We start from the raw sequence: 22,316 nt of genomic DNA, 5'->3' as shown, positions 1-22,316 counted from the left end.
GGGTTGGCTCCCAACACCCTTTGTCGGCAGGTGGTGGCCTTGTCCACTGTTCTGACATGTGAGAACTAGTGATCCCTCACTCAACATCCGTGGGTATGCAGCTTTCTCAAGGGGGCCACTAACCTGAAGCCCCTGTGGTACATAGACACCCCACCTGGGACCTTACCTTAGTACTAAAGGCAGTCACATCTATGCCATTTGAACCATTGAAGACCACTAGCCTCAGGTTCTTGACCCTTAAGGTCCATCACGTCGGCCAGGAGGATATCTGAATTAGCGGCCCAATCTGTGCGAGGGGGATCTTTGCATCTTCCATTCGGACAGGGTTGTTCTGTGGTTGGACCCCTCCTTTCTGCCCAAAGTGAACTCCTGATTCGATAGGGCCCAGGAGATCATTTTGCCTGATTTCTGTCCAGAACCTAATCACCTCCTAGAAGAAAGATGGCACACCTTGGACATCAAGAGGGCTCTCCGCAAATACATTAAAAGAACAGCTGTCCTTTAGGAAAACAGAATCCGTGTTCGTCTCATTCCCGCCTTCTTCCATGGGCAGGAAGGTGTTCTCCTCCACTATAGGCCATTGGTTGAAGGCGTGTATTGCAAAGGCCTATGAGTTTAAGGCCAGACCTTTACCTGGGCAGATAATGGTCCACTCCACTAGGAGTTTGGCCACGACAGCTGCATGCACAACACAAGCATCCATTGTAGATATTTGCAGGGCAACCACTTGGTCCTCTCCATCACCGTTTATCCGCCACTATAAACTGGACGGTTATGCTTCAGCTGAGGCATCTTTCGGACGGAGAGTGCTTCAGCGAGTTCATTCCATCTCGGGGACCCTGGACCAGTCCGATTCCTGCCTCTAGAACTTTAAACTTGGGTATATCCCATGCTTGGATTCTCCAAGCAGCCCACTGGAGAAATGGCATTGGTCTTACCTGACACACCTCTTCTCAGTGCGCTGAGGGAGAATCCAAGCCTACCCTTACAACTGTTCTGGTCTGGGGGTCAAAGGATGGTCTCCACCATCACCATACTACTTCTACTGGACAGCTACGCCTTCGTCACAAAACTGGGGGTCAGCCGAACAGAGGAGGCATGGCCAAGAAAATGTAACAACTCAGATAGATAGAAGTCAACCCACGCTTGGATTCTCCTGAAGCGCACTGAGAAGAGATGTGTCAGGTAAGACCAACGCCCTATTTCAAGACTATAAGAGGAATAGGCAAATAGGCAAAGGTGGAAAGAAAAGACGCGTATAATTTCTGTGTATTGCAGTGCACAAATTTTACGGACAGTAACTAGATTATCATTCTACCATCCACTTGTATATTGCCTCAAGGGTAAAGTGACTCCAGAAACTTACACAATAAGATTGGCACATCAAGGAAACGCACACGCACACAAAAACAAAAGTAAATAAAAAGCATACAGGAAATACCTGTAATTCAATAAGAAAGGGTATAGAGTCTATGGAGTCAGTTTGAGAAAGCCTTCTGGTTCGGTTCTATAATTAGGCCATATACTACGTTCCTTCTGAGCATCTAGTGAAATATCTTCTATCGGTCTTTAATCCTTGTTATCTAGAGAACAGTCTTGCATGTTGTAATATGTTAAGAAATTGTTAAAGAATTATAACAGAGAATTATGAGCAGTGGGTTCTCATGTTTAATATTTTCCCATTGTCCTTAAAGGAAGCAGAATAAGATATCTAAACAATCAACTTTTGGGCACTGCTTTTGCAACAATTTGGAGAGGCATAGAAAGGGGAAAGGGAGGAGGAAAATTCAAAGTCAGCAGGGCACAAAGAATGTGCCATTATATTGTATCAAATTATCTTATGTTGCTTATAGCTAGGGTTTATGTCACAGTCTTGAGTTCCTGCTCTAAAGGAGCAAATTTCTATCCTTGAAACCAAAATTACTGAACTGGAAATGTTTAGAAAATAAGAGAAGTATAAAGACAAAACCTTCCAGAATATGCATCCCCCAAATAGAACATGTAGTAGGGTAATGGTTTCCATGACTTGAATTTATTCATAAAATGACTTCCAAGTAAATGCCACATAAGAGAAGAACTTTTAACTTTTTAAATGTTTATATAATGGCAAAAAATTGCTATGATAGAGAAGTAGGAAGTGATAGGAATGGGAAATCAAGGAAACAGTAAACAGATGTCAGAATAACAGCAAATATGAATAGTTTCTGGGAGACCTACTAAAAATTATATATCCAAAGAACCAATAGGTTGTAACTGTGATGGTGAACCTATGTTACACTTGCCACAGGTAGCACACAGAGCCCTCTCTGCGGGCACGCCAGCTGTCCCCCCAGCCTAGCCCCACTGTACATGCGTGCGTGCCTCCCGCCGGTCAACTGGTCTTTGGGTCTCTGCCGTGTATGTGTGGTGGCAGAATGCATGCAGGGGACACGTGCATGCATGTGCTGGGGGGGGCTCATGAGCAGAGGGTGCAAGTTGGTGCAGGAGGCTTTCCAGGCCCAAAACGGGGCACAGGGGGCCTCGCACAGTGGCTTCCAGGTTGGTGCAGGAGGCTTTCCAGGGCACACGCTCTTTGGGCACTCAGCACCAAAAAGGTTAACCATCACTGGATTATAACAAAAACCCATCTGGTCTGAATATTTGATAACATTTTGAGTTCTTGTTGGAAAATGAGAACAATTAACATGTCACCTATTCCCTAAACTGCACAGAATTTCTATTTATTTCAGGTCTTTTAAACATTCTATAGGATATCTCATTGCTCAGCTATAAAGATACATCTTCATGTAGTTATGACTGTTTGCTATTTCTGAATGATTACATGAATCTGCATCTAGATACTGGCTCTGTTTTTGTTGCTTTGTTAGCAAATATATTACAAGTACTCCTCAGGTTTTAATCATAATGCATCCTGCCTGTCATGGTCATAAATCAGATCACTCATGTAGCCAACTCAATTTTATCACCTTTCTGCTATGGATGTTAAACAAATCTCTGCAGTCATTAAGCAAACCAGTGATTTGTTACAGGCACGGTTTTACCAGAAGTAAATACTGTTGGTTTTTGGCAAAAAAATGTTGTAAAATATGTCATATGAACAAGGGTCATATGAACATGAATATGTGATGCAGTTGCCAAGTACCCAAAATCATGGGGCAACCATTGGAAGTTTGAATCCAATTGTAAGTATTCCCAGGGAGATTTGTTGTAACTTCAAAGAGTTGTTAGGTGACTGGTCCTAAGTTGACGGCTACGTATAATGTATCTATACATTTTAATAACCCATCTTGCTGTGCTGCAAGTTTCAATGGTGGAGTTTTCTCTGTCCTGCTTATAGTGCTTTGTTTAAATTAACTGCCAATAAAAATAAGTGAATTTTAAGTCTCCCTGTGTTAAAAATAGTTTTAAATACTCATCCAATCCTTAAAATCTTAGATCTGGAATTGATAATTTCTTCCTGCATGCAGCACTTCTGAGATATTTATTCTCAAAATCCATGATAGGCTGAGTTCAAGCTCTTAGGAGGCATGTTGACATTATGTTAAATATGTGAATTTATGAATAAAATGAAAGTTTCATGTGGTGTTGAACTTCCTTTTAACACTTTAATTTTTATATTAACGAAATAGTGCTATCAAATGTACAGTGTAAACAGTACTCTTTAATTTATTGTTTTGGACCTGCTAGGGCAAGTATGTTGTTTGCTCTTTTGAAAACATTGTAGGAAATGCTATTCATCTAAAAAGTATGTAACCTTCCTCTCCCTCCACACACAGTTTTGGAGTCTTTCCGCATATCCAGTGTGGGTGTTCCTTGTTTGTTTTGTTTTGTGTTTGTAATTGTATTAAAAGAACACCAAAATAAGCTAACCAATGTGTGTAATTGCAGTCTACTCTAATTGTTAAAACAACTAACTTGATTTGTATATTTTAGTGCAGCAGAACCTCATTTAGTACTTATTAAATGACCTTGACAGCACTTGTGGATGTGTTCTTTTATCAGTTAAATGTTCATGTTGATAGCACATATACTTCCATTATGGCAAAACAAAAACTGCTAAATTTCTTACCTCATCTCTAAAAGAAAAGCAGTATATCAGTCTTTTCTGCAGGTTGCTGAATGAACCATATATCAATAAAGGAGAATATTTGTAGCTCAGGTTTGAAATGAGGGGACTTGGTGCTCTCTGAGTTTGGTGGTTTTCTTGCAGACATTTCATTACCCAAACTAGGTAACATCATCAGTGCTAGTCTGATTATATTACCTGATTTGAGTGATGAAACACCTGCAACAAAACAACCAAACTCAGAGAGCACTAAGGAACCTTCAGACCCATTTATCCTTCTTAAAGTTTTATAGGAAGTATCATACAGTATCTTTATGTCAATGAAGATTCAATCATCCAGGCCAAAAGAGTCTAAAGGTTGAATCATGGCAACTAGATCGAAGTTTGTTAATCTGAGACATTTGCTCATCCAAGCAACTTCATCCATCAGAGCAAAGTTAGTTAGGGAGAGTCAAAGAATTGTTGGAATGTACCAACTCTTCATTATTCATTTCATTATTATTTTGATGATTTTAATGTTTTTAATGCTTTAATACTTTTATGCTGTAAACTGCCCAGAGTCATTGGATATGAGATGGGCAGTAAATAAATTTTGTAAATAAATAAAATAAATAAAATTTTAAATATGAACCTTCATAAAAATATGTCACATAAATAAAATGAAAGCCAACTGTAGTGAGGACAGAAGCAGCCATGGGGTAGCTACCCAGAATAAAGGCAATGGCCATAATAGAATGTTTCTTCATTTAAAGTCCTGGTACACAAGTATGCACATTTGGATTTTTTTTAAATAAGGACATTGCTGGAAGCTGCAAGCTTTCCATTATAAGGAGGTAGGTAAGGAGATAGGAAAATGTGCACATATTGGGACACCAATTAATTTACCTTAGAAATATCTCTGTTCTGCAAGAAAACAATAAAGTAAGATTCCTTTTGCTTGTAGAGGTTTGGGGTAACAAAAGGTATTTGTGATCAGATGGTGTATATGTAAGAGATACATTGTTTCATTAAACTAAGAAATGAATTATACTGGAATGCACATTTATTTGAGTAACCATCTATTAAATGTGGTTAAGTCATGCTTGCTCAAGAGGAAGTTAATTGGAAGGTCAAGATGAATCAGTACAAAATAAGCTTAATTTTGGATTCTCAGCTTTTGCCTTTTACAGTGTATGGGCATTTTTGTCATCAATATGTGTGTATTACATGAGAAAAAAACATTTTTATTATAGAAAACAATTTGCTGGTGAGGCTCCCATACTTCCTTTATTTGTTTAATAGATTTTCCCTTTACATTTCAGATGCAATTTTCTTCTGAAAGCAGTTTACATCAGTTAAAACACAGGCTCTACTCTCTGGCGTACAGTATAAAAAGTTAAAACATATATACTATTTGTGGATTAATTGTTTGTTAATATTTTGTTCATTTAAATCATGCAAAATAAATAAACATTTGATAAAGGTGATGCAGGGATATGGTTCCAGCAGATACAGACTGAGTTGGCTAAGGATTGGACATGATATTGTGATTCAAGTAATTACCTTTTCAGGCACTTACAGTGTCTTATATTTTCTATAACTTTAGCAATTAATTGTGATAGTCTAATTGCAGGAAAATTAAGGTTTATTTTCACCTATTAAACCAGTGGTTATTTTACCCACTATTTAGGTAAGCGTGGCTTTAGTGTCATATCTTCAGTTAGGGTAACATTTTATTAAGGAAGGAAAATAAAGAGCAAGACAGACTGTTCTCCAACGCGCAGCTTGGAGAATCCAAAGCTTCGGGTAGTTCAGTAGTTGGGTAGCCTACACTGAGTGTGTTCCTTTAAGAGATTTCTCTTCAGACATGCCCATTTGCTCAACAGAGTCCCAGTTTAGTTCACTCAGTTGAGCCTGTGATACTGTCTGAAAATTTCTCTGCAATTCTACCAAACTATTGTTTTCCTGAAGCTTTGGATTTTTTTTTTTCTATCTTCGTTTGATTGCCAGGGGTGAGTTTTTGACAGCTGCCTCAGGCAAGCTGTCCGTGGCAGTTTCCTGCTCTACGGGAAGCCCGGCCACTTCTTTGAATCTCCCACCCCATTTAATAGCCGCTGGCGTGTGGGTTGGTTTCCAGGCCTGCCGGCAACACCGCCCCCGCCCCTTTCAGACTTCCTTAATTACTCTGAGCTGCTTGAGATTGTTGCCCTGCTCTCAGCGGCACTTTCTCTGTGTATTGAACTGGTCTTCGGCGTTTGGATCACTTCTGAGTGATCACACGCCTGAGGAGCGCTGGGATAATGCCGCGGCCCATTTTCGTTGAGCCCTCGATCGTTGGACCGCCCTCGTCATCGCGGTCTCTCTCCTGGCTCCGATCCTTTTAACGCAGCGCTGGGGTGCTTTTGAGGCTTCTGCTGCGTGCTTCGCATCATCGACTCAGCAAATTGCCATTAATTGTTTTGGCGGTGGCACTTGGAGACTCCGGCTTTTTCGCGCCATTTTTGCCCGCCTCAGCGCTGGGAGCTGGAACTTTGACAGCTCGCGCCATCTTGCCTGTTCTCCTAACTCATTAACTCCCTCCCGAGCCTGATCGTTTGGCCATCTGAAGAGGACTGGAAAATCAACAGACCCGTTTCAAGTCCCTCAGTTTATCTGCAGCCCTCGCCCTGCGCCATTTATTCGGTCTCTGGCCAGTAAATTTAACGGCTGCCATTTTCTACCTAGTGACTGCCTCGCGCATGAGCAAATAGCTGCTGAGTGCCAATTTCCAGCCTTGCTGGCAAAATTCAGGCAATATATTCTGTTTTTCTCCCCGGTTCTTTCTGGACTTACCTGTTGTGCTTCCTCAGCTTTCCCTCTGTTATTGAGCCTCAGTACTTACCTGTTTAAAAAAAAAGAAGAAGAAGAAGACAGATAAATTACCTTTCGTTCCCATTGTTATTAAATATGGCTGAACGTGACCTTTCCTCTGACTTGGAGGATATTCACAGTTTTCCTGAACGGCACTCAGAGCAAAACAGGCAGCATAAGAAGTCTCGCAAACGTTCTTCGCATCCTTCGTCTTCGTCTGACACCTCAACATCAAAGAGGTCCAAATCTTCTTCTGCTGCAGTCAAGGATGCTTCCAGAAGGCACAAGGCTCTGGAACAACAATTTGAGAAGGCCCGTAAGCAGTCTAATCTAGCTTCTTTCTCACGCTTGCCAGTCCCGCTATCACCGGTGACTGAAGCCAGTGCTCAACCCATCCATCAGGTTGACCACCTACCTCTGCAGCCTGGAATTCAACAACCTGACATGGGCTGTTTTCCCGAGGCAATTCCGCCCCAGTGCGTGAAACCGGTGGACCTCTCCTGTACCAACTCACAATCTCGAAGGGCTCAGCCGGAGGCGACGTTTACCCCCACGGCTGCAGGTGTCAGCGTTCCAAATTAGGCTTTCTTCCAGCGCTGACATAACAAGTTGAAGCAGAAAGAGCGGAAGCGTGATTTATTGCTGAGATGAACTTTTACCTAGTTTTGTATATACAGATAGGGTTTCCTGGGAGACGAGGGTGGGGGCTGCATTCCTGTGAAAAGAACATGCCGGGATGTAGAGATGGATCTGTATGATGGCCAATGGGACGTGGGGGCTGGAGAGCGGAAGAGGAGGGGGTTGGAAGGAGGGGCCAGTTTGGCTGCAATTTTGAGTCAGAAATGTCGGATTCTGCTATGCTTAAAAATAAAATGTTTCATTAGACAGCTTGCGCTTGAGAATGAAGTTTATTCAAGATAGCACCGAAACCTGACAGCAGGGTTGCGAGCCACGGAGCCGGCTCCACCGCCTTATCCTTATGACATTCAAAAGATCATATCCGACACTGTATCGCGCACTCTGGCAGCAAAATCAAACCATCCAGTCCAATATGCTGCCTGGCCTCAACCACAATATCCTCCTCCTCGACCTCTGCATCGGGCATCCCAACCGGGCCTTTACCAATATCCCACCATGTCACACGTGGACGCTCTTCATCCAGATCTCGGACATGGCAGGGACTCGTCTTCGGAGGAGGACGAGGCCGACCTTTTGGATATGGACTTATCCGATGATGCTGATATGCCGCCTGAAAAACCGACCTTCTCTGGCCTGTTCAGGCCCTCGCTATTTAAATCCCTTCTACACAAAGCCAAATTAGCCACGAAATTGGCAGATCCGACTCAACAGGTCGATCACCCGGGCCCTTCACAACAACATGAGGCCCTGTTCACGGCACCCAAGCCCAAAGCGGACTTCATTCCGTGCCCACAGCTCTTCTCCGAGGTGATCCAGCGTTCCTGGTCCACACCCTCCTCTTTGCCGGCCCCATCGGGTCTGGACAAAAAGCTGTATTGTTCGGCACCTAGCCTCCAGGAACTCCTTCAGTTGCCAACTGTGGACGCCCCTGTGGTCAATCTAACCGCTTCTTCGGTGATCTCCAACGATGTCGCCGATGGCCTGCGAGCAGAGGATCAGAAGGCTGACCTCACCTTTCGTCGTATGCACAATGCACCCGCCTGAGCTGTTAGGGCGGCCACCTCGGCTTCCTTCTTCAGCCGGGCATCCCTGATCTGGCTCCGCCAACTTCAAGAGCGCCTCCCTCCTGACGACTCACGCCTCCGCCAAGATGTGAACAAACTGGTGGCAGCTACAGAATACACGGCGGACGCTTCGCTCAATGCCGCGAAGTTTGCTTCACGCGCCCTGGTGTCCTCCGTTACATCTCGCCGCTTATTGTGGCTTAAAAATTGGAGAGCTGATGCAAAGTCCAGATGGCGCCTGGCCTCAACTCCGTACAAGGGTTCCCGTCTCTTTGGGGACGCCTTGGACCCCATCCTTGTCGAGGACAAGGATAAGCGGAAGGTAATGCCATCCTCTTACAAAAGGGCAGATCGAAGGCCTTTGTCATACTCCACCAGGCAGCCCTTTCATACCGACACTGGACCTTCCGGGTCCTTCTCTTCCAGGTCCTACTATCAGGGGTTCGACCGTTCTTCCGATAGATCTTCCTTCAGAGACCGTGGACGAAAGGCTCCAGCACCCAAACGGCCCTTCCGAGGCACAGGATCCCGTGCCTTTAGAAGAAGAAAATGACTACACCCACCTTCCCATTGGCGGCCGTCTGACTCACTTTCTCTCTCAGTGGGAGTTTTCGACGATGGACGCCTGGGTGCTCCAGACAATCCGACTGGGCCTTACCCTCGAATTTCGCTCCCGTCCCCCCTCTCACTTTGTCCAATGCCCTCTTTCGTCCAATTTGGCCAAGTGTCAATTAATGGAGGCAGAAATCCATCACCTGCTCCAAATTCAGGCCATAGAACCGGTTCCCCCCCATCATCGCGGGACCGGCTTCTATTCAATATTTTTCCTGGTCCCCAAAGCATCGGGGGGTCACAGGGGCATCTTAGACCTCAAGAGGCTGAATGAATTTATCATCTACCATCAGTTCAAAATGGAGTCCCTCCGTTCGATTCTGGCTTCCATTCGACCATCGGACTGGATGACATCTATCGATTTGAAAGAGGCGTACCTCCACGTGCCCATACGACCGTCCCATCGTCGTTATCTCCGCTTTGCCTACAACAACAGGCATTACCAATACAGGGCAATGCCCTTCGGCCTCTCCTCCACCCCCAAAACCTTTACGAAGCTCCTGGCAGCAGTGGCGGCCCACCTAGGTCAACATCCGGTACGGCTCCACTGCTACTTGGACGACATCCTAGTGCTCTCCCCGTCCCCGGCCCGGGCCTTTCGAGACCTAGGAGTAGTGTGTCGCTGCCTTCATCATCATGGCTTCTCCATCAACATTCCAAAGAGCCACTTACAGCCCACTACTCAAATTCTCCACCTCGGGACAATAATAGATTCAGTGGCGGGCCAGGTGTTCCTGTCAACGGATCGGTGCTCCAGTCTCCAGTCATTAACATCCCAGGTCCTTTCCTCTCGGAGGGTGACATTGCTGATCCTCTCCCACCTGCTCGGCAAAATGATATCCTGCCTGTCCGTCGTCCCTTGGGTGAGGTTTCACTCCCGCCAGCTCCAATGGTTCCTCCTCCCCTTTCAGAGGACCAGGCGAAGCAACTCTTCCGCACGAGTATCCCTCCCGCCGGACGTTTCAAGGTCCCTCCTCTGGTGGTCTTCCCGGAGTCTACAGCAGGGCTGCTACTTCCAGAACCTACAGCGCCTGGTGGTGACAACGGACGCCAGCCTGACGGGATGGGGAGGTCAACTTCTCTCTCACGTTGCCCAAGGTACGTGGTTAACAGAGGATCGTCGCAAAGGGATCAACTGGCTGGAGCTCCGCGCGATTCGCCTCTCCCTCCAACGATTCCAACGAATCGTGTCGGGGCACCATGTCCTGATACGCACGGACAATGTAACAGCGAAGGCGCACGTGAACCGCCAAGGGGGGACCCACTCGGGACCACTCATGGAGGAAACGACTCTGCTTCTGATCTGGGTGGAGGCACATGTCCTGTCCCTGACAGCGGAGCACATTGCCGGGACCACGAACATCACAGCGGACTGGCTCAGCAGGCAACATCTGGACCACGCCGAGTGGCGCCTTCACCCGGATCTGTTCGCAGAGATTGTTCGCAGATTCGGCATGCCTCTGGTCGATTTATTTGCCAGCCACGACAACACACACCTTCCCAGGTTCTTCACCCGGTACCGGTGTCCTCAAGCGGAAGGAGTCGATGCTCTCGCCTCTCCCTGGCCCAGGGGTCTCCTCTATGCCTTTCCCCCTCTCCCGCTCCTCCCTCGTCTGATCCGCAGAATAATACAAGACAAGGCCGACGTCGTTCTGGTCGCACCCCACTGGCCTCGGAGGTCCTGGTTTGCGGATCTGGTGGACCTATCGGTGGCACGGCCATGGCGGATTCCAGGGGACAGGGTCGTCCTCAGCCAGGGGGTCATTCTGCACCCAGATCCCCAATGGTTGCAGTTGACCGCCTGGCGCTTGAGAGGATCTTGCTGAGGAGAGTCAACGTGCCTAGCAATGCGATTCCCACAATTCAAGCGTCCAGGCGGCCGTCTACGTGCCGCATTTATAACGCAACTTGGACTTCCTTTTGTTCCTGGTGTGCCAAATCCCACCTAGACCCAATGTCTGCATCCATTCCTGAAGTGTTGGGATTCCTACAGGAAGGTCTGGACAAGCATCTTGCGCCCAACACTCTTCGTCGCCAGGTTGCTGCGCTAAGTACTGTCCTTTCTGCTTCCGCAACGCTTCCTCTCTCGCAGGATCCTACGATTCGTGCCTTTCTTCGAGGGGCAGCCAACCTGCGCCCACCTGTTATACATCGCTACCCGACCTGGGATTTGACTCTGGTTCTTCAGGCCCTCATGCATCCTCCATTTGAGCCTCTCGCCTCCATCAGCCTCCATTTTCTGACACTTAAGGTGGCGTTTCTGGTCGGAATTACTTCGGCTCGCCGAATATCTGAACTTGCGGCCTTATCAGTGAGAAGCGACCTCTGCGTTTTTCACACCAATCGTGTCGTACTGAGACTAGACCCATCATTTCTACCTAAAGTAAATTCCTCTTTCCATCGAGCCCAGGAATTGATTCTCCCGGACTTCTGCCCGGAACCTCGACATCCTCGGGAAGCAAACTGGCACCTCTTAGATGTCCGCCGGGCCTTGCGCAGATACATTAAACAAACGGAGCATTTCTGAAAATCTGAATCGCTCTTCATTTCCTTTCTGCCCGCCTCCATGGGCTGGAAGGTTTCTTCTACGACAATTGGGAGATGGATCAAATCCTGCATCTCCAGGGCTTATTCAGCTCGGAACAGGCCAGTTCCGCAGAGAATCCTTCCACACTCCACCAGGAGCGCCGCCACCACGGCCGCCTGGGCCACTAATGCCTCCGTCTCCGACATTTGCAGAGCGGCTACCTGGTCATCCTTAAATCCCTTCATCAGGCACTACAAGGTGGACTCCTTTGCCTCGGCGGAGGCATCCTTTGGTCGCCGGGTGCTCCAAGCTGTATACAACTCTTCAGACGACGTGCGGCAGCCAGTTCCCCCCCGTCTGAACTTGCTTGGGTAAATCCCGAAGCTTTGGATTCTCCAAGCTGCGCGTTGGAGAATGGACGTTGCTTACCTGAACGTCCCTTCTCGACGCGCAGCTGGAGAATCCAACCCACCCAGCTTGGCTGCTGAACATTTCTTCCTTACGCTGTACTGCTCCTTACTTCGTGAACAAAACTGGGACTCTGTTGAGCAAGTGGGCGTGTCTGAAGAGAAATCTCTTAAAGGAACACACTCAGTGTAGGCTACCCAACTACTGAACTACCCGAAGCTTTGGATTCTCCAGCTGCGCGTCGAGAAGGGACGTTCAGGTAAGCAACGTCCGTTTACACAATAATTAAGATACATTCATGCTGCATTGCAATACAGTTATATAAAGTATTGATTCTAAATCAGTTTTACCATCCAAATTAAATAATGCAGTGAACTGAGAGACATTTCTGTGGCTATATTTAAATTTCATTGAATAGTAGAGTGGTTCAAATCTCAAGGTATATCGTAAGATCCAATCCCATTAAGCTAATTGAATGATCTTACCAGCCAATACTCTCAAATGTTTAACAAGAGCAATTACATGCATTAAATTCCCTGGTTATATACACAGTATTTCTTTTTTAAATTTCCTGATACTAGTTGACATATATATTTAATGAAAAAAACTACGGTAGATTAATTAAAAATAGAAGTTTTCCAGTAGAAAGATTTCTACAAAGTATATACAGTATACCAAAATACTTAAGGAGATCTGTGCTTTATTATCTTAATATGAATTCATTCACTTTTCTATTTTCTCTCCATATGTAATTCCTATGCAATAAATAAATGTGATGACTAGGTAGCAAAATATTTGCATAGTACTGTTACTTTTCTGAAGGAATAATAAAAGTAGATCTATGCATATCCTTCCTCCAAATAGGGCTAATGCCTTGTTTAATTTCTTATGAGCCAGATGCACCAAGCTATGGATTTTGCAGTCCTGTTGGGAACCATTTTTTCCTAGATGTTAGCAGTCTTTAAAAATTTTAAATTTGTCTTTAAAAAAGCATGATAAATGTGAAAAGAAATAGTAATTATTCTAATAAATATTATAAATTATTTTAAATATTATTTAATTATTTATTTAAATATTACTTTATTTTTCCCTTGGAGAGGGAAAGAGCTGCCTTTTTATGACATCTGCATAATATGCTTTTTATAAACCTACTGAATCAACAGTTCATACAAGAAATATTTCATGGTTAATGACCATTGCTCCTGGTTTCCAAAATGTTAGATTTTGCTTTTTTAATACTTTTTTAATGTTAACAGTTATTCCTCATTGATATAATTCTTCAAGTATTTTTTCTTATACCTAATGGATATAATTTATATTTACTTGGATGAGTACATAAAAATGCCAAGCATTTGGATTCAAGTTTTGCAAATGGTGCTTCTTTCCATCTTTCTTTCTTTTATTTATTTTTTCTGCACATTTTGCAACCTTCAATATTTTATAAGTAGATTGTTAAAATGTCAAAATTGCCTCCAAATGATATTAAATTGCAACTATACGAACTTGGTCCTTTGCTTTAGGTGCCCTCTAGTGGATATTTTGTTTATTTGATTCAACTGATTTAAATGCTGTTCTGCATTAGGGAATTAAATTTGGATTCAGTAGTGTGTCCATTATTATTTAATGTACTTGTATAAGATTATGATTTTCATATATATTATTATAAAACATGTAAGCTTTAATGAAAATCTATTTTAAATTTCTCATGGTTCTAAACTTTTGCACAGTTAAGGATCTTACTTTGTGTGTGCATAAAACCCCCCTGTCAGATTAGTTCTTTTAGAATATTCCATTAACAGTGTAGAACCATAGCTGACAGATCTGATTAGTACTCATGTTCATGACAGTTCTGTAAAATCTTTAGGCAAAGTGGTATCCAGTTGAATGGGAAAGTTCTCATGCTGGGAGAGATTGTGAATTAAGAAAATGTAGTTTCAAATAGTTTTGAAATATGCCTTAAACTACTGTATACATTTATGCAATTGGTATTTTAATACCTATCCTGAAAAAGTTCTTTTTTTAAAAAAAAAATGACGTTTTCAAAGTTATTTTTTCTGTTCCTGATGTTTCAGTGGATAAAAATGTCTTGGTTTAGACTTCTACATTCCATCTGTATCTTCTTTCCCTTGATATTTAATGAATTGGCAATTTAGAGAGGGAAAAAAGAAAGTCCATGAAATTGCATTGGAAAGAAGCTATTTTTATGTTGAATTCACTATAGTTTTTCTAAACTGTGTGTCTTTCAATTTGATGACACACAGGATGATATAAGTCTTAGTAGGAAGGAAGAAGTGATGTCTTAGTCTGCTAGATACCTGATGAGTTCAAAAGAAATTCCCTGTAGTTTGTTTTCTAATGTTCCTGCTTTTCTCTTAACTTTGTGTATGAGCTGTAATATTCCAGCTGTGTCCGGTAAAAAACAAAACAAAGATTATATTATGAAAATAGATTCCTAAATTCCCTGACATTGGTCTGTCTCCTGCTGGCCCGATATAAAAGAAGGAAATTTTATTATTGCTGCTGTTGGTTTTGTTTGTTCATTTGTTTTTTGCTGGATTTCATAATGCCCTTAGAGCAAAGCAATAAGCTGGAGGCATTTGCTAATTGTTATATACCTTGTGATCTAAACACTTGTTACTTAAAATGTCACATCAATTAAAATGAGTATTAAATTTTTATTAACATTTTCATTAAAATATTAAAACTAAGAAAATCATTAAACCATTTGTGGAGTAGCTTTTTTTTTAAATTAATTTTATAAGAATGCCCAATTCTTTAGCAACTCTTGGTGGTATAAAATCAATACTAAACTACAAATCAATAAAATTAAATAATAAATCTATACTGATTTATTAGCAATTATAATATACAGTTCCTCTGGGAGATTATTATTGTATAAATAAAACAATATCCCAAATTAGAATTATGTTAATTTCTAATACTGTCATAAATTCTTAATATTACTAAATGAAATATCAAGGCACACTCTAAATCAGGGGTGTCAAACTCAAGGCCCGCGAGGTGGTTAGATCCTGCCTGCAGTGCTCCCCTAGAAGCAGCGGAGGACCAGCCTGAGGTGCCTTGGCCAAGCCCAGGTCAACCAGGCGCCTATCAACAACCTGCTGGCAGCCATCTGGGTCAGAATGTGACGGCCTTAGATTCATGGGGCTGCCCTGGAACCCTCAAGGGGCAGCCCCAGCTCTGCTCCCTGGGCACACGCATAGAAGATGATGAGCATACGTGTGCCTGACACCCCGGGGACAGTGTTGCCCCACAGGCTGACTGCACTATGAGCGCTTTGCTTTCACCAAGGACTCCACTCGCACACTCGCAACCTGTGCATGTGCCCAGGGGGCGGGGCTGAGGTGGCAGGGCAGCCCTGCGGGTCAGATCTAAGGCCGGGCGCAGGAAATGCCATCCATGGCCCAGATTCACTGCTTACTTGCGTGCAGTGGCCTTACTGTTTGAGGGCAGGAACGAAGCTTTCAACCAGACATTTCAAACACAAGGCAGAGATTTGGTCTGCAAGGCCGCCCCAGAGACAGTGAGGGACTGGCCACCCCTGCTGGCCACCCCCGGAGCGCACACAGGAGTAGCAGCCCGCCAGCCGAGGGGCTCCGCAGCACATGTAGTCCAGATGGGTCTGGGGTGCTGTGACCACCAGGCTGGCCCTAAGCAGTAGGCAGAGGCACAGGGAAGGAGGTACATGATTGGGCCTGTTGGAAGTGTTGGGCAGCCGCCCACCCGACTGCATGCTCCATCCGACTGTCTGTCTTTGCTTGCCCACAGCCACCACAGCTGGATGGACAGGCGGCCGGGCGGCCACCCAGGACATCTGGTAGGCTGTATTGTGTGCCTCCCTCCATGCTTCTACCTTCACCTGCTGCCTGTGCTGCTGCCACGAAGCAAGGAGAGGCAGATGCGGGGCAGGGGTGGAGCCATACAACTTCATCTTCTAACTCCACTGCACATGTGGAACGAGTCTTCCACTTGCTGACCCACTTGCAAAGGCCTCAGTAAATGGGAAAGGTGGGGAGCCCCCATCCCCAAGAGGCAGCTGGGAGTCCACAGCCCTCGCAGCACAGGTTGGTCCAAGCCCCACTGTCAGCCCTGGAGGCCATCTTTCTCTTTGGATCTTCAGGGCTGCCACATTTAGTGCATAGGCCTGCTGTGAGAAACTGGGAGGGGGGGTTGCATGGAGTTGGTAGAGATAGATAGCCATAACATTCTTTTCTCTGGGAGTTAAGGACATTCAGCGTGCACCTAGAGAGGCATGACTGGGAAATATCTGCATTTCGGACAGTGGATTGATTGGACCATGTGATGGACATGTGGGTGCAGGGGAAGGGACTTTGACTTTCCTTTGGGTAGGGAAAACCCAGGGGCTTTCAGATTTGGATTTTCCTAGATGTGCCAATATGACATCTCTAATAAAATGGAACTTTGAGGAATTCCCTGCCTCGGAGTTTTAATTAGTTTGGAGTGTTACTTGGAATCCTGACACCCGTGACTGCCGGGCTGACACTCCAAGAAGCAGGCCGAGGCATGCAATCCAGCCTGCCAAGTGAACTGGGCTGCTGTGCAGCCGCCTGGTCCATCCCAGCCGCGGCGGCCATGGGCAAAGACAGATTGTGGGGTTGCAGTGAGGCAGCCCAGGTGGACACCGCCAAGCTGCAGCCCCTGTGCACTCAGCCCCCTCCCTCAAACCTCATCCTCCAGCGAGCCTGCTCCCAGGCCTTCCCCTCCCAGTGCCGCTGGAGGATGAGGTTTGAGGGAGGGAGCCGAGCATGCAGGGGTTGCAGCGTGACAGTGGCGACTGACTGAACTGCCTCACTGCAACCCCACAATCTGTCTTTGCCTGTGGCCGCCGCCGCTGGAACAAACCAGGCGACTGGGCATCTGGCAGGCCGTGTGGTCACCTGGGCATCTGGCAGGCCTGATTGGGTTTCTCTGCATGCTGCTTGGAATGTCAGCCCGTCACTCACAGGACTTGGACCCACCTGCGCTGCACAGGATGCAGACTCCCAGCTGCCTTTTGGGGATGGAGGCTCCTCACCTCCACCATTCACCAGGGCCTTTGCAAGTGAGCGTGCGACAGGCTTGCTGAAGAACCAGGTTTGATGGCAGAGGCAGAGCGTGCAGGGGTTGCAGCATGATGATGGCAACTGACTGGGCTGCCTCGCAACAAATCCTCTGTCTTTGTTCCTCTGGTGAATTAGGCCCCAGCACCCACCCTGGTCCTGCCCCTTTCTGCCAGAGATCCCTCTATCCCCCCTAGCCTTGCCCAATCCCCCACAGGGCTCGCCCCCCCGACACGAATGGCGTCGAGCTGTCCACACCCACCCATTGGGCCGCAACCACCTGGTCCAAGTGCAGCCACAATGCTAATGTCGCCCTCAATGAAATTGAGTTCGACACCCCTGCTCTAAATGCTCCATATTTCTGTTGTTTTAAAGGCATATATTTAGCAATAAAACATTTCTTTGTTATGCAAATTGGTCGTAGGAAATAAATAAGAGTAAAGCTATGCAATATGTACAAATCAATGATATACAGAGTGATTGCCGTTTGCTTCCCTAGCACACAATGCACTCAGTAATCATGCCCAGGTGTACCTTAGTCTTTCCACTGAAGTTAAAGTTAGGTAATACTACTCAAAAAAATGGTCTATTCCTCAGTAGGAAAGTTTAATTCAATGATACCTTTACAATTGCTATTCTGTAACTTTGCCTAATTTTGCAACTTAAAACCATCTGTTATTGCCTTTTTTTACTTCTTTTCTAAAGTTATATTACATTTATGTTCCAGTTCCTTGTCTTATTCATTTCATTGTGTTGGGATAATTTCCTTTCCTTTCAACTTCAGTTTCATACCATAAATCACTTTAGCTTAGTTCAAAGCTAGAGAGCAGGCTGTATTTCTAAAATGCAAATTATCTTTTTCATAGCAGTAATGTTACTGCTACCTCATTGTGGACAGTTGTAGTTAAATAACACTGTTCCATTATATTTGTTTGCTACCCCATTTCTCAAAGAGGTGAGAACTGCATAGAAAGTTAAAGTTGCATCTCTTCTCCCCATAAAATATGTATATGATTCCTTAGTGAAAAAAATTTCATCAGAAAAGAGACTTGCTGCTTCAACTTTTCTTTAAGTTAAAGCAAAACCTTTTTTTAAAGGTTACTGCTTGCAGTTTCATTCCAACTGACATTTAAAGAAACTTGTCTTTAAATAATGTACATATTGGGTTTAAGTCATAAAACAAAAATTTCCTAATTCTAAAAACTCCTTCCTTGATGTGGTTCATTTAAATTAAATCTGATCCTGTGAACACAGCCATGAATATCCATTATGCCTCACAGAAAGATCATAAGATATCAAAAAGCTGTCAAGGTATTATATTGCCTTATAAATACATAGTGAAGTAAAGCCATACATCTGTTGCTGGTTGACAAAGCAGCACTATGAGATTTAAAACACCAATAATGGCTTGGTGGTGAATGTGCCCTTGGTGGTGAATTTGCTCTTATGCAAATTAAGAATTTTAACAATGTAGGGATTAAATTTCATTTTTAGATTGACTTTAGTTAAATGAATGGATTCATAGAATAGCATCTGTTGTGGAAAATATATGGTTTGGGGCTTCTGAATATGTTCAGGAATATATATTAAGTAGCAAGATTATTTTTCCCTAAAAAAGAATGTAAAGAGGGCTTTATAAATAAAAATGTAGTAGAGCATTCCCCAGCATATTTTTAAAAAAAATACTTAATGTAAGAAAGATCTACAAAACCAATAACTGACTGAAGATAATAATGAGATTGAAGATTATAATCATAAATCTAACTATGTTATTGATGGCCTAACATGCACATTAGGACATACTGTAGATCTGGTGGTGGTTGTTTTTTTAATCTCAGGGAAGCAATGACATGATCTGAACGTGGAAGACGTTACCACCAGTGTTTTATCATATGATCAGGTGTCTGTGAGTCACAACCACTCTGTGGTTCCTTTTCAGCTTCCTGATGTTATCCTCCTCTCTAATCATTAACACATCAACCTAGAGGAGACAGTGAATTTTAGTCCTGCTTTAGGCATGAAAACCAGTTGGGTGACTTTGGGCCAATCTCTCTCTCAGCCCAACTTTCCTCACAGGGTTGTTGATGGGGGAAAATAGGAGGAAGAAGGAGTATTAGGTATGTTCACCACCTTGAAATATTTCTAAACATTTATAAAAATAATAAAGGCAGGACAAAAATAATGAAATCTGTCTGTCCACAGTAACTAATGGACCTGAATCAGTTTAAGAGAAAGCTTGGGGTGTTTCCTAATGATTTGATAAGCTTTGCCTTTGTCTGGAAAGATTTGCATTCTACAGTTGTTTGTCAATTGCAGCCATGTTTTACTTTATAGCCTTACTTGGGATATAAGAGTTTAACCCAAATTCATCCAGAAATAAAATATTCTGTAACTGGGCTACATCCCATACAAATAAAAAGCCAGTAAAATTATTATGATGTAGTACTTAGCTATAGAACAAGGGCCAGGAGACACAGGTTTTTAGTCTACTCTTATCCATTAAAACTCACATGATAAAGTCAGTCTACCCTACTTCACAAGGCTGCTTGATCTGAAGGTAAGATGAAAGGAGATTACTATATAAAATACAATGAGCTCCTGTGGGGGAGGGGTGAGTTATACATATAAATAAATAATAAGCACATGTAAAAGTTAACCTTTTGCAGTGGAATGTCTTCTTAATCATCCAGGTCATGGTTTCCCAAAGGTGCTTTTCCAAAAGGCAACTCGACTTCATTTGTTTTTTGCTTCTGAAAAGCTGCTTGGATGAGAAGCGCAACTATTTCAAAAGAAAAAACAATAAAGTCCAGTTGCCTTTTGAAAAGCACCTTTGGGATTTTTATAATAAAAGTCTGCATTTCCACCAATGCTCATGAAGACATAAATCCTATGAATTTCCTTGTAAGTATATAATCATCTGAAGGGATTATACTGTAAATGTAAATTTTATTTATATTTATCTTTTTCATTAGGCAATCCAATTATGTATAGTTGATCATGAAGTGATCAGCAAAATAATTATTGCTAGATTGGTTGAATTAGATCTACTCAAACATTAGACAGCTTCATACAGGAAGTTACATAGGACTTGAGGAGCTTTAGGAAATGGGAATTTATTTAGACTAACAGTACAGACTATTTTTTCTCATGCACTTTGGGCTATAATCTCTATCCGTTCCAGGTTATGTAAAATTTTGAAGCAACTGGCCTTAACAAGTCCCCCCATCCCCGCTCTGTAGAGCAGCAAAAGGCAAGACAGCATAAAAGGCTCCTTCATGTTTGTTGTTTCGTACATTTTTTGTACACCTGAAGAAGAAAGCTAAATGGATTATAAAAAGCAGAGAGATAAGCTTCTGGTTTTCAGCTGTGGGGTTCTACAGTTGTAGAATGTGGAGTGAATTCTCTTTCAAGGTGATTCTTGATTCTGTAAACAGCAGGCATTTGCATCTGTATCAAAGTTTAGCCTTTCCTATAGCTAACAAACCACACCTATTCTATTCTGGGATTCAAATAAAAGGAATGTCTGAGCCCTGATCAAACTCTGAATACTTTTTTTTTGTACTTCTTTACTTGTATACAAGGCTTAATTGTTTCAAATTTTATTTACCTGCTCTTAAAAAAGGCTTCAGCTTGCTGTCACTGACTCATCATCCATTTGGAATGTCATTTAAAACAAAAGCTGGATTCTTCTAAGAGGTGATTTGTTAGAAAAATGAAAATGTTCTGTAATGCAATCCTTCTTATTGTATCTGTTAACTTAAGTAGGTCTTTGGTTTTTTTCCACATAGTGTGATTTCCATATACAATAATTGTAGTTGCTTCACTTTTCTCATTCCAGAAAAAATGATCTAGCCTGCAGGCCTCATTCCTGGCATGCTACCAAATTCACTGAGAATCGGCTTGAAACAGCTGCGTCAAGATTCTCCTCCACCAATGTCTGTGCTTCATGGCCCTCTCAGTATCATTCAAGGTGAGTTCCTGTTGAAAGTTACAAGCAGCAAGCTCAAACGGTAAGAAAATAATTGCTTGTCTTATTTTATTCTTAACTTTAAACTTCCAGCAATGGGCTTATTGTATGAAGCAAATTCTACTATTAAAAAAAATCAGTAAATTATATACCTGAAAGTTATTAATTCACAATGTTTTTTCATTATGAAGAATGAAAAATAATATCTGCAAGTTTTGATGGACAGTGAGTTTTTTTCTTCCCTACAACTAGTACCAGAATGTATAATCGTTTCAAATCTGAGCAGCTATTTGTACCAAATAACTTCCTCCAGCAGCATTTGATGGAAGAAATTGAAATTGCTGTTCCGGGGTAGCTTCTTAAAATTACACATGTATATTCTTCTGTGGCATATTTTTAAAGAATAATTCTGTAATTACTTTTCTATTTACTGTGTAATTTCCTTGATGAGAAATAGGTATTGCTTACCATTGCCTTTTTAATAATTAAAAAGTCCACAGTAATAATTATTTCTGTGAAAATTCTACCAGGACTTTAAAAAGAAGTACCTTAATTAAGCTATAAATCTTTTTTTTCAATCATTCATAATACTATGATTTAGTTACAATTAACACAAAAACCCTTAATTTAAAATATTCAAATTTGTAATGAATTTAGAAATAAATTTAGCATTATTGACACTATAATGCTGGCTGGTTAAATTTATATACTATTAAATAATATATTCTGTTTCCTAATTTATATTTTGACAACTATCTAAGGATGCAATCATACAGCAGTTTAGCTAGAAATAAACATCAAGGAATTCTGTAGGATTTTTTTTTAAGTATATATCTATTTTTTAATGTTGTATTGCATCTTTTTCAGAAATACTATGAAATTCTTTTTGAATGAAACTAATTCATCTGGGGGTTCTGTCTGTGCTGATTTTGTAGTAAGACAGAAGCGAGAAAAAACTTAAAAACGAAGTATTAGCTGACATACTAAGAACATATCAGAACTTATCTCGAGACCGTGGTCAGTCATGCAGAGAGTTGATAGATACAATCATGGGCTTGCTGTAGTCTTCACTAAAGCTTTTTTCACACTGCAAAAGTGACAATATGGTTTTAATATGCAGCTT

General features: G+C 42.9%; 1 protein-coding gene across 9 annotated transcripts in view; it reads left to right on the top strand.

Moving 5' to 3' along the window:
* Positions 1 to 22,316, top strand: part of SHROOM2 (shroom family member 2) — a 162,454-nt gene that overhangs the window by 73,665 nt on the left and 66,473 nt on the right. For 5 of the 9 annotated variants that reach the window (XM_034435676.3, XM_087871449.1, XM_087871448.1 and 2 more), the window contains exon 3: positions 21,065 to 21,196. Coding sequence is in view for 7 of the 9 variants with exons in the window: in XM_087871448.1 (XP_087727574.1) it covers positions 21,065 to 21,196 (132 nt within the window). In the remaining 2 variants the exon portion in view is untranslated. Of the gene's footprint in view, positions 1 to 21,064; positions 21,237 to 22,316 lie in introns of all 9 variants that reach the window. The other 4 variants (XM_034435656.3, XM_087871447.1, XM_087871445.1 and 1 more) reach the window with 1 other exon arrangement.

The sequence above is a fragment of the Pantherophis guttatus genome, chromosome 5 (assembly GCF_059756535.1).
Source record: "Pantherophis guttatus breed Tessera chromosome 5, ASM5975653v1, whole genome shotgun sequence".
Classification (NCBI taxonomy): domain Eukaryota; kingdom Metazoa; phylum Chordata; class Lepidosauria; order Squamata; family Colubridae; genus Pantherophis; species Pantherophis guttatus.
This window is presented reverse-complemented; position numbering and strand designations above follow the sequence as displayed.